General features: G+C 42.6%; 1 protein-coding gene across 4 annotated transcripts in view; it reads right to left on the bottom strand.

Moving 5' to 3' along the window:
- Window positions 1-13,085, bottom strand: part of ADCYAP1R1 (ADCYAP receptor type I) — a 282,065-nt gene that overhangs the window by 53,406 nt on the left and 215,574 nt on the right. For all 4 annotated transcript variants that reach the window (XM_040352224.1, XM_040352226.1, XM_040352225.1 and 1 more), the window contains exons 5-8: window positions 10,269-10,301; window positions 8,013-8,045; window positions 3,050-3,153; window positions 778-875 (exon numbers count right to left, since the gene is read on the bottom strand). In XM_040352224.1, coding sequence (XP_040208158.1) covers window positions 778-875; window positions 3,050-3,153; window positions 8,013-8,045; window positions 10,269-10,301 — 268 coding nt within the window. The remainder of the gene's footprint in view (window positions 1-777; window positions 876-3,049; window positions 3,154-8,012; window positions 8,046-10,268; window positions 10,302-13,085) is intronic.

Consider the following 13,085-nt stretch of genomic DNA (forward strand, 5'->3'; position numbering starts at 1 on the left):
ATAGAAGTCAATGCGTAACAAATTATCTTAGTTTCCATCGACTTCTATGGGGAAACTCGCTTTGATATGTGAGTGCTTTGGATTACAAGCATTCTCCTGGAACGGATTATGCTCGTAATCCAAGGTTCCACTGTGTATTAAGGGGGAAGACTGAGTTCAGAGGGAGAGCCTGCAAATGGGATACTGAGAAAAGGCTGCTGCATCATGTAATTCCACGAGGCACTGGAGTTTCGGGGAATCAGTTATGGATTACACCTATTAAGGTATGCCTGGGCAGCCTTAACTTAATCGGTTAGGGTTGGAACTGTGATACATTTGCATGGGCGTTGCTACAAGAGTAAAGTTTATAAAATCTTTTAAGCCTGGTCTTAAGTTATTCAAAGGAGTGCACGGTGGTACATGGGACATGAGAGAACAGGGCCTGTAAAGCACACATGGGGTAAAGGAGCGAGGCTATTACGAAAAAGGCCCCTGATGACGTCATTTTTGACAAAATGTGTGTAGGGCGTAAGTTGTGACATCACCACACATACAGTACATGATCCCAAATTAAATTGTGGAATTTGGAGTTCTGTGAATTCCAGTTTTTATACATGTTTCTGAATGTTTTTAATTACAATAAAGAACCCTGGTAAAGGATTGGACATACGAGATACGAGACTCATTCCCGGAGATCCGGTGATGTGGAGAACCTGTGTATGGATGGGCCGGACGCGTGAACCATCACACTGGGCAGATGTTGAAAGGTACATATGGGAAAGGACCCAAGAGCCTTACCTGAAGCGGCACAGGATGACCATGGCGGTGGTGAGTGCCACAAGAGAAGTGCTGTATCCAACTGTGTAGAGCGCCTTCACCGACAGGAAGTAGGTGTCCTGGGAAAGTGAGGGAAAACGGTTTTATCTTTACACATAGCAGATGGCAATTTGACCCAAAGCAGAACCCAGTGGGCTAGATTCATGTACCTGCGCTTCTTCTTACGACGATGCAGCGTATCGTCTTTACGCTACGCCGCCGTAACTTACAGGAGCAAGTGCAGTATTCACAAAGCACTTGCTCCGTAAGTTGCGGCGGCGTAGCGTAAATGGGGCCGGCGTAAGCCCGCGTAATTCAAATGTGGAAGGGGGGGCGTGTTTTATGCTAATGTGTGATGACCTGACGTGATTGACGTTTTTTTACGAACGGCGCATGCGCCGTCCGTGTACATATCCCAGTGTGCATTGCTCCCAAGTACGCCGCAACGACGTATTGGTTTCGACGTGAACGTCTATTACGTCCAGCCCTATTCGCGAAACGACTTACGCAAACGACTTAATAAATTCAAATTTCGAAGCGGGAACGACGTCCATACTTAACATTGGCTGCGCCACCTAATAGCAGGAGCAACCTTACATCGAAAAAGCCTAACGTAAATAAATTGCGCCGGGCATACGTACGTTTGTGAATCGGCGTATCTAGGTAATTTGCATATTCTACGCCGAAAACAACGGAAGCGCCCCTAGCGGCCAGCGTAATATTGCAGACAATTATACGCCGCCGCATTCAAGTTACGTCGGCGGAGGAAGACTATTTTTGGAGCGTATCTGCCTTTGAGAATCGGCGTAACGATACGCCGGCGCAGATTTGAAATCATATCTGGAGATACGCCGCCGTAATAGCTACCTGAATCTACCCCAGTATTGTGAAAATAGGTATTTTCCATTTTTGGATAGAGTAAGGGAGGGTTATATCCAGGGCCGTCTTTAATATTGATTGCACCCTGGGCAAAACAAATCTTGCCCCCCCCCCCATGCAGTTTTTCTCTCCACCTGCTCTGAGACAAACAATAAATATCAGCTAGACTTAAAATCAGTTTACTGTATCAGATCAGGCAGTGATTGCGATTGGTTGCCAGAGGTTACAGCATATCATTACCACTTACTGACTGGTTGCTAGAGGTTACAGCACACATTACGGCTCACTGATTAGTTGCTAGAGGTTCCAGCACATGATTTCTGCTTGTTGATTGTTTGCTAGAGATTACTGTACAGTAATACTGCTCACTGATTGGTTGCGAGCAAACACCACCCCCCCGGTGGGAGACACAGCCAGCAGCGATCATCCTGTGGGAGGACACAGCAGCCAGCGGCGATCACCTTACCTACTGGAGACATGGAGGAGACACAGAGGCAGGGACCCCTCCAGTGAGGACACAGTCTTTCTCCTATCTCATAAGACCCCTGGCCAATAGGGGCTTCCTGATTGGCCGGGAGGAGAATGTGGCAGAATAGCAAATATTCATTCGCTAGTATCACACAACAGGGTGGGATCAGGGCGCACTCTCTGTGCCCTGATCCCACCCTATTTTGAAGCCTATTAGAGCCTCTGCCACTAATCAGGTGCTTCAAAATCCCCCCCCCCCCCTGCCTATCCCCGCAATTGTAATAAATGTGTCCGGCGTCCTGAAAGGGGCCGAACACATCGATAGGAAAGGGCGAGGGCGGTGTTAGGGGGGGCGGCACCCGTACGCCCACAATGCACAGGCTGCCACTGCTGTGAAGTGGCTGGCCTCAGGTGATACACAGAGATAAAACAAACCCTCCTGCATAAGTTGTACCTCTTTACCTGCAGTCTTCTCTTCTCTACATCCGTTCAATGTCCTGAATTTTTAAAGTTTGTCTGAACTTTCAGAAGGCAGGGGGGCAGAAGTTACACTCTGCAGAGCTCAGCGAGGAAAGCTCTAGCAGCTGATTGGAGGGAAGGGACACACCCCCCCTCCACACAGCACACAGGAACAGAGCTGAGGCTGTCAACCACAGGCTGTGTGCAGGAGATGCCTCCTTTTGTTTTCTCTTGGTGTCAGGAAAACTTGTCAGAAGTGACTCATGCCGATAGCAGAGGAAGGAGGCAGCAGACAGAAATTACACTCTTAATTAGGACAGTAGTACACACTATAGAGGGACCACAAGGTGATATTATGATTGTAATTCTAATGAATACTTAGTAGGAAGGATTATATAGCAGAGGAAAGGATCAGCTTAATTTTTAAAGACTCTCTCCTGATGATTACCTGGTCGGGTCCGGTCTCATTAACGTCAAAGCCGCACGCATCGGAGTAATGGGGGAAGGGATCAGACCAGCCGTTCTCGGTACAGTTTCTGCTGATCATTCCTTCTGTGAGCAACAAACATAAACGCATTTTATAAAACTGAACTCATCAATATATAGATTATTAGCTAGATTCAGGTAGATGTGTGTATCTTTGAGGCGGTGTAGCGTATCGTATTTATGTTACTCCGCCGTAAGTCAGAGAGGCAAGTGCTGTATTCACAAAGCACTTGCCTCCTAGGTTACGGCGGCTTAGTGTAAATGGGGCCGGCGTAAGCGCGCCTAATTCAAATAAGGTGAGGGGGGCGTGTTTTATGTAAATGATTGGTGACCCGACGTGATTGACGTTTTTTACGAACGGCGCATGCGCCGTCTGTGCACATATCCCAGTGTGCATTGCTCCAAAGTACGCCGCAAGGACGTATTGGTTTCGACGTGAACGTAAATTACTTCCAGCCCCATTCACGGACGACTTACGCAAACGACGTAAAATGTTCAAATTTTGACGCGGGAACGGCCATACTTAACATTGACTAGTCCAGCTATTTGTTTGACTAACTTTACGCTGGAAAAAAACGTACGTAAACGACGTAAAAAAAATGCGCCGGGCGCACGTACGTTTCTGAATCGGCGTATCTAGTCATTTGCATATTCTATGCCGAACTCAATGGAAGCGCCACCTAGCAGCCAGCGTAAATATTGCACCCTAAGATACGACGGCGTAGGAGACTTGCGCCGCTCGTATCTTAGCCTAATTTAAGCGTATCTGGTTTCCAGAATACGCTTAAATTTAGGACGGCGTAGATTCAGAGTTACGACGGCGTATCTACTGATACGCCGGCGTAAAGCTATCTGAATCCAGCTATATATTTTTCATTTGTTACATCATTTACAATTTGTAAGTGCAAGGGGACAGCTCAGTTTGTATATACAGTGCCTTGAAAAAGTATTCATACCCCTTGAAATTTTTCCACATTTTCTCATGTTACAACCCAAAAAAAACGTAAATGTATTTTATTGGGATTTTATGTGCTAGACCAACACAAAGTGGCCCATAATTGTGAAGTGGAAGGAAAATGATCAATGGTTTTCAACATTTTATTACAAATCAATATGTGAAAAGTGTGGGTGGGACATTTGTATTCAGCCCCCTTTACTCTGATACCCCCCAACCAAAACCAATTGCCTTCAGAAGTCACCTAATTAGTAAATAGAGACCACCTGTGTGTAATCTCAGTATAAATAAGGCTGTTCTGTGAAGCCCTCAGAGGTTTGTTAGAGAACCTTAGTGAACAAAACAGCATCATGAAGGCCAAGGAACACACCAGTCAGGTCAGGGAAAAAGTTGTGGAGAAGTATAAAGCAGGGTTAGTTTAGAAACAAATCTCCCAAGCTTTGAAGATCTCACGGAGCTTCTGTTCAATCCATCATCGGAAAATGGAAAGAGTATGGCACAACTGCAAACCTACCAAGACATGGCCGCCCACCTAAACTGACCAGGCCGGGCAAGGAGAACATTCATCAGAGAAGCAGCCAAGAGGCCCATGGTAACTCTGGAGGAGCTGCAGAGATCCACAACTTAGGTGGGAGAATCTGTCCACAGGACAACTATTAGTGGTCTCTCCACAAATCTGCCCTTTATGGAAGAGTGACAAGAAGAAAGACATAAGAAGTCCTGTTTGCAGTTTGTGAGAAGCCATGTGGGGGAGGGGACACAGCAAACATGTGGAAGAAGGTGCTCTGGTCACATGAGACCAAAATTCAACTTTTTGGCCTAAAAGCAAAACGCTAAGGCCCGGATTCAGATACATTTGAGTATCTTTCGGCGGGCGTAGCGTATCTCAGATACACTACGCCGCCGTAACTTACAGCGGCAGGTCCCGTATTCAGAAAGAACTTGCGCTGTAAGTTACGGCGGCGTAGTGTAACTGGGCCGGCGCAAGTCTGCCTAATTCAAATGTGGAGGAGGTGGGCGTGTTTTATGTTAATTACTCGTGACCCCACGTAAAAGACGCTTTTTCAAACGGCGCATGCGCCGTCCGTGGACGTATCCCAGTGCGCATGCTCCAAATTACGCCGCAAAGCTTCATTGGTTTCGACGTGAACGTAACTTACGCAAACGACGTAAACGACGCAAAATTCGACGCTGGCCCGATGTCCATACTTAACATTGGCTACGCCTCATATAGCAGGGGTAACTTTACGCCGGGAAAGGCCTTACGTAAACGACGTAAAAAAATGCGCCGGGCGGACGTACGTTTCTAAATTGGCGTATCAACCTAATTTACATATTCTATGCGTAAATATACGGAAGTGCCACCTAGCGTCCAGCGTAAATATGCAACTAAGATACGACGGCGTAAGAGACTTACGCCGGTCAGATCTTAGGGAAATCTATGCGTAACTGATTCTAAGAATCAGGTGTATAGATGCGACCCCGCACACTCAGAGTTACGACTGCGTATCTGGAGATACGCCGTCGTAACTCGTACCTGAATCCGGGCCTATGTGTGGCGTAAAACTAACACTGCACATCCCCCTGAACACACCATACCAACCGTGAAACATGGTGGTGGCAGCATCATGTGGTGGGGATGCTTTTCTTCGGCAGGGACAGGGAAGCTGGTCAGAGTTGATGGGAAGATGGATGGAGCCAAATACAGGACAATCTTAGAAGAAAACCTGTTAGAGTCTGCAAAAGACTTGAGACTGGAGCGGAGGTTCACCTTTCAGCAGGACAACAACCCTAATCATACAGCCAGAGCTACAATGGAATGTTTTAGATCAAAGCATATTCATGTGTTGGAGTGGCCCAGTCACAGTCCAGACCTAAATCCCATTGAGAATCTGTGGCAAGACTTGAAAATTGCTGATCACAGACGCTCTCCATCCAATCTGACAGAGCTTGAGATATTTTACAGAGAAGAAGAATGGGCAGAAATGTCCCTCTCTAGATGTGCAAAGCTGGTAGAGACACCCCCAAAAAGACTTGCAGCTGTAATTGTAAAGAAAAAGGGTTCTACAAAGTATTGACTCCGGGGGGCGCCATACAAATGTACCCCCCACACTTCTCATATATTTATTTGTAAAAAAAAATGAAAACCATTTATCATTTTCCTTCCACTTCACAATTATGGGCCACTTTGTGTTGGTCTATCACATAAAATCCCAATAAAATACATTTACATTTTTGGTTGTAACATGACAAAATTTAGAAAATTTCAAGGGGTATGAATACTTTTTCAAGGCACTGTAAACGGACTGTTAATGTAAATCCCCCACATGTAGGTCTCTCTCTCTCTCTCTCTCTCTCTCTCTCTATATATATATATATATAATAAACATGTGCAGTTGCTTTCATTCCGAATTGAAATTTGGACACATTTTTCATTATTGAGAGATTCAGATATATCCTAAATTCTGAATTACAATAGTAATGAATTTAAACAAATCTAAAATAATATAACAAAAATCTGAAATTCTAATTAAATTAAATTTGAATACGAAATTGAATTTAAAAAACAAGAATAGAATAAAATAGAATAGAAAAAATTGAATAGAGAATTGAATACACGAGAAAAATAATAGAATAGAATCAAAATAAAAAGAGTAACATAATAGAATATAAAAGAAAAGAAAATAATAAAATAGTATAGACAAAAGGGAATATAAAAGAAAATAATAGAATCGAAAAAAATAGAATAGATTAGAATAAAATAAAATATAATAGGTAGCAGCCTTCCAAAATTTGAATTTAGAAAAGAATAGAATAAAACAGAATAGAATAGAAAAAAATATGAATAGAATAAAATACAATATAGCTGCCTTTCAAAATTTGAATTTCGGAAGGAATTGAATAGAATAAAACAGAATAGAAAAAAATAGAATGAACTAGAAATAATATAACCATCTGTCGAAATTCAAATTTCAAATAGATTACATTCAAACTTGAAGAGAATAGATTAGAATAGAATAGAAAAGAATGTAATATAATAGAATAGAAAAAACAATAGAAAAAATATAACCACCTTCCCGAAATTTAAATTTTGAAAAGAATAAATTAGAATAGAATAGATTAGAATAGAATATAACCACCTTCCAAAATTTGAATTTCGAATAGAATAAATTCAAATTTAATAATAGATTCGAATAACTCAGTGAGAAAATATGTCACATTTTGGCCACTAGAGGGAGCTGGTGATATAGGAATGAATCTATTAGAGAAAATATGGGGAGATTTCAGCCAATTTGCGCAAAAGCTTTTGACATTTTGTCAACAAACGTTTTTATAAATAGACACTGAGGAATTTCAGAAGGCTATACCTCACTGTGGCCGCTAGATGGAGCTGATGGTATAGGAATTCCTCTATTAGAAAAATACAGTTGAACCTCGGATTACAAGGATAATCCGTTCCAGGAGAATGCTTGTAATCCAAAGTACTCGCATATCAAAGCGAGTTTTCCCATTGAAATCAATGGAAACAAAAAAAAATTCTTCCGCATTAATTTCAATGGGATGCAATACCGAATGCCGCCAGAGGTGGGGGGCGTCAGAGAGTGCCAAAAACTTCCGAAAAGGCCAGAGGACACTTTGGCTCGTTTCCTGCGCCCCCCGTACCTCAGGCCAAATGAGGTACTGCAGGCCTATTTTTGGCTCTGCTCGGCTTCTGCGCCCCCATACCTCAGGCCAAATGAGGTACTGCGGATGGGATGAAAATGGACAGGAGGTCCATTTTCATCGGATCTTCCCATTGAGGACAGCGTGACTCTGACAGGTCCTTCTCTGCACAGTGAGCGGAGCCGGACCTGTCATTCGCCTGCTCAACAGGGATCAACGGATCGATCCCCACTGGGCAAAGCGGAGTCCATCAGCCTGTGTGAAGGAGCCCTTAGAAAGTTTCCATCGCAAAATAATATTTCCTTACCGGTCTGAAGTTCTTCTATGTTCTCAAGGGATTCTAAGAACAAAAAGGGAACATTTTAGGATATCAAAGAAAAACACGGACAGAAATTTATACCACTAAATGGTGCGGTCCACCTAAAATTATGCCTCAGTTCTTCCTAGACATATGCAATTAGTTTCATTCTGAGTTAGCTTTTTAACTAATTTCGACACATTCACTAATTCGGAAATATCCAAATTAACGAAAACCAGTTTAACGAATTTTTCCGAATATTCATAGATTTGAATATTCAAAAATTCGTAAAATTCTAAATTCGCTAATTCGTAAATTCTGAAATTAAAAAATTCGGAGAATCTGAAAACCCCAAAATTTGCAAATCTGAAATAATAACTAACTAATTACTAAATTATTAAACTCAGAAATTCGCAAATTGAAAATTAAGAAAGAAAATCTGAAAATTCAAAAGAATAACTAGCTAACTAATAATAACTATTACATTCTAGGTATTGGAATTTTCTTTTCAAATTTGTCTGTTAGTGAACGTAACGAATACGAATTTATCCAAAGTTACGAATTATCCTAAAATAACGAATGCCGTATCTAAAGGAATGGAAAGTACCAAATTAATAATAAAAACTTTTTATTATTATCATTTATTATTAATTTGTTCTGTTTTGATTTGTTTAGATGCGGCATTCATTATTTTCAGATAATTCGTAAGATTGGATAAATTCGTATTCGTTATGTTCACTAACAGACACATTTGAAAAGAAAATTCCAATACCTAGAATTTAATAGTTATTAGTTAGCTATTTATTCTTTTGAATTTCCAGATTTTATTTCTTAATTTTCGATTTCCAAATTTCCAAATTTTCGAATTTACGAATTTGCGAATTTACGAATTTTCAAATTTTCAAATTTACGAATTTTTTAATTTACGAATTTTAAAATTTTAAATTTTAAAATTTACGAATTTTAAAATTTCCGAATTTATGAATTGCAATTTTTTTTCAGATTTTCTTTCTTAATTTTCGATTTACGAATTTCAAAATTTTCGAATTTACGAATTTGCGCATTTACGAATTCTTCAAATTTTCAAATTTACTAATTTTCACATTTAAGAATTTTCAAATTTAAGAATTTTCAAATTTACGAAAAGGTTTCTTATAGACTTTGAGGACATGCAGGTCAGAGATTCTTTGGGGGTCTGAACACCTGCTGTGGCCATTATGAGGAATCCCACTCATCTCCTGTGTGATAATTTGGGGTTTTGCTCAAGGTGTAGTACTTCCCAGTGAGTTGAAGCCAGACAGGACATACAATTCCACGGTTTGTGAACCATTTTTTATATAAAGGAAAATGTAAAATTTTTCCAACATGAATCCAAAGGTTATCTTCCCAGAGGGGTCAGCATTCCTCCTCTAACGCTATACAATAAGACAGGTGCTCCCTTCTGTCTCTTGGCTCACTCTCTCCCCAAGCTTAAGTCCTTGTCGGTTCCTTCAGATCAACTTACAGCACCGGTGTACTCACATGCGTACTCTATATACCTTACACAGCCCCCTGCTTCCATGGGCCCACTCCCAAACCTCTAGGCAGGGGACATCCTGTCTCCCGGGTGGAACCCTGAATCAATGTCAGGCCCTTGATTAAGAAGGTTGTGCACACCCTGCTGGACCCGGGGTTAGAGGCTTCATCCCTCCAAAGGTTCTGGTGTCCATAGGCTTCAAAGAGTCTTGGGAGGGATGAAGTCTCTGGACACCAGAACCCAACATGGGACTTACAAGTCCCCGAAAAAACTGAAAAGCCAATTTTCCCTCAATCTGCCTCCGTGAGAACCCTGTTTGATGCTTAATTCTACTAACACAGTGGCAGAGCCTAGCAAATATCTAATAGAATCTTCGACTCTATTGTAACACAGAAAAACCTGGACTCAGGGTTAGTGGCCTCAATCCTCCCAAGACTCTTCCAAGCTTCTGGACTCCACAACGCAATCCGGGAAATACAAATTCCCCCCAAAAAAACTGAAAAGCCAACTTTCTCTGCCTAAAACTGACATTCTGGAGCCCCTCAACCTGCATCCATGAGAACCCTGAGTGATGCTTAATCCTTCTATCACCGTGGCAAGGCCTAGTACCGTCACACCTAATATATTCTTCATCTCTATTGTCAAAAAAAGACCTAGACCCAGGATTAGTGACCTCAACCCTCCCAAGACTCTTCCAAGGCTATGGACTCCAGAACCCAAGGTACAACAGGATTGGAGGATGTTCTTACCCAGCTGGGAATCCCGGTCATAGAAGTCCATCCCTACAAAAAAAAAGACAACTGTTACTAAATTTGTCAGAACTGTAAAACAAGTCTTCAATGGCAATGTGTGTGCTAGTGACACAGTTTAATGCAAGCATCACCACCACTGGTTGGGTCCCTGACTTGATCACCACCTGAGGTTTTCTCGATTCCCCACCGTGCCCGTTCAGTGAGAATATGGCTCCGATACTTGCTTCAGTTACTCACTGAGGTCCCTGCTAAAGGTGATTGGTCTCTTCGTGGTGGCAGCTTCCCTTCTACCTCCGACCACTGACAGGTTCTCCGGCAGAGAGAACCGTCACTTTTGGTTGGACTGCAAGCCGCAGTCCCAACTCTGCGCTACCTTCTTACTTCTGGATAGGCCCTCACCCAGCCTGGCAGCCAAATGCTCCAGGGATGGGCCCAATCTCTGGCCTAGCAGCCCGGGGCAGACAACCCACATCCACCCAGACAGCTGTCCAGGTGGCAGAGAACACAGATCACCTGACTCCACCCAAATATATAGGCTCTTCCAGCAGGCCAAGGGATTAAAGAAAACCCCTGCCCATTAGCTGGGACACCCACATACCCATAACCTGACCTTTGGTTGCCCTTCTCATATCTAATACCACTAAGTGCCCGGCCATCTAGTGGTAGAAGAGAAAAGTACAACAAGGCCAAACTTAGGGAAAGATTAATGGATCTCTAACAAATTAACTACTATGGTAGCTACCCCATACAAGGAATTTGGTGAGGAGCTCCCTGACCAAACCCCAGGGCGCTACATGTATGTGATCGGAGTGCACCAGTGCTAGTGCACTACAAAATGTGAGGTTTAGACCTTGTTAAATTAGTTTTTATTAAAGTCTCTTAAAATTACAGCACTATGTTAGTCTTTTCTATTCCTCTGTGAGCATTATCTCTCAGGATTGTCCCAGGACACACTGCAAGTACCTGATCGTCCAAGATTACTGAAAGCACCCGTAGAGGATATAAGCATCCACCAGACCACAAGAGTTAGCAATAACAACAGTCGTAACTCCTGTTCGACAGGTGCCAGGCCCCCCCCTTTAACTTCTTGAGGCCCGCGCTATAGCCGAATGAGGGCTACAGCGCGGACCTGAATATCCAACTGGATGTCAATTGACGTCCGCCCCTTTGGGCGTTCCCCGCGCGCGCTCCAGATCGCGCAGCGGGGAAACTCTGTGTTGGCCGTGTCCCTTGGACACAGCCAATTACAGATCGCCGCGAACGGCCAATCAGAGTGGCCATTTGCGATGCGATCTGTGCGGCCAATGAGAGATGATCTCATATGTAAACATATGAGATCATCTCTCATTGCCGGCTCACACAGAGACAGCGTCCTGTCTCTGGAGAGGAGACCGATCTGTGTCTCTTGTACATAGGGACATAGATCGGTCACCTCCCCCAGTCACCCCCCTTCCCCCACAGTTAGAACACAATGCAGGGTACACATTTAACCCCTTCCTCACCCCCCCTAGTGTTAACCCCTTCAATGCCAGTCACATTTATACAGTAATTAGTGCATATTTATAGCACTGATCGCAGTATAAATGTGAATGGCGCCAAAAATGTGTCAAAAGTGTCCGATGTGTCCGCCATAACGTCGCAGTCCCAATAAAAATCGCCGCCATTTCTAGTAAAAAAAAAATAATAAAAAATAATAATTCTGTCCCCTATTTTGTAGGCGCTTATTGCGATTTTTTTTTTTACCAAAAATATGTAGAAGAATACGTATCGGCCTAAACCAAGAAAAAAAATGTGTTTTTTTTTTTTAAATTGGCATATTTATTATAGCAACAAGTAAAAAATATTGTATTTTTTTTCAAAATTGTCGCTCTTTTTTGTTTATAGCGCAAAAAATAAAAACCGCACAGGCGATCAAATACCACCAAAAGAAAGCTCTACTTGTGGGGAAAAAAGGACGTCAATTTTGTTTGGGAGCCATGTCGCACAACCGCGCAATTGTCAGTTAAAGCGACGCAGTGCCAGAAGCTGAAATTTCACCTGGGCAGGAGGGGGGTATATGTGCCCAGTAAGCAAGTGGTTAAACAGATGGGGCCTGGGCCCAGTACGGGAAGGCTGGCTGTACTGCCTTATCAGCGGCCTTGCTAGTGCACTACAAAATGTGAGGTTTATACCTTTTTAAATACGTTTTTTTATAAAAGTCTCTTAAAAGATTCAGCACTATGTTAGTCTTTTGTATTTCTCTGGGAGCAATATCACTCAGGATTGTCCAAGGACACACTGCAAGTACCTGTGGGGATCTATGATTGTCCAAGATTACTGAGAGAACCCGTAGAGGATATAATCATCTACCAGAGAATTTATATACAGCTTAAAGGGGAAGGCGCACAGTGAACTGTATTAGGTGGAGAGTGGACGGGAGCGCATATGAGTGAAAGTGGAGGGATACTGGAGGTGTTTTTAGACTTTTTAAAAAAAAAATATGAAAAAACATTTATCATTTTCCTTCCACTTCACAATGATGTGCAACTTTGTGTTGGTCTATCACATAAAATCCCAATAAAAAACATTTACGTTTTTGGTTGTAACATGACAAAATTTGGAAAATTTCCAGGGGTATGAATACTTTATGTACAGGAGAGGAGCGCCGAGGGTGTGACAGTGGGTAGTATGTGCAGAAAAGGAGTGTGGAGGGGAGAACAGCAGGCATTATATGTAATATATAGACAGGTATGAATTGTGCAAATCGCATAGTAGAAACTGGTGGAAGGGGAGGGGCTTCACACACACTCCTGTCCGCTACAATGTGTGTACACT

This window comes from Rana temporaria, chromosome 5 (assembly GCF_905171775.1).
Source record: "Rana temporaria chromosome 5, aRanTem1.1, whole genome shotgun sequence".
NCBI classification, from domain to species: domain Eukaryota; kingdom Metazoa; phylum Chordata; class Amphibia; order Anura; family Ranidae; genus Rana; species Rana temporaria.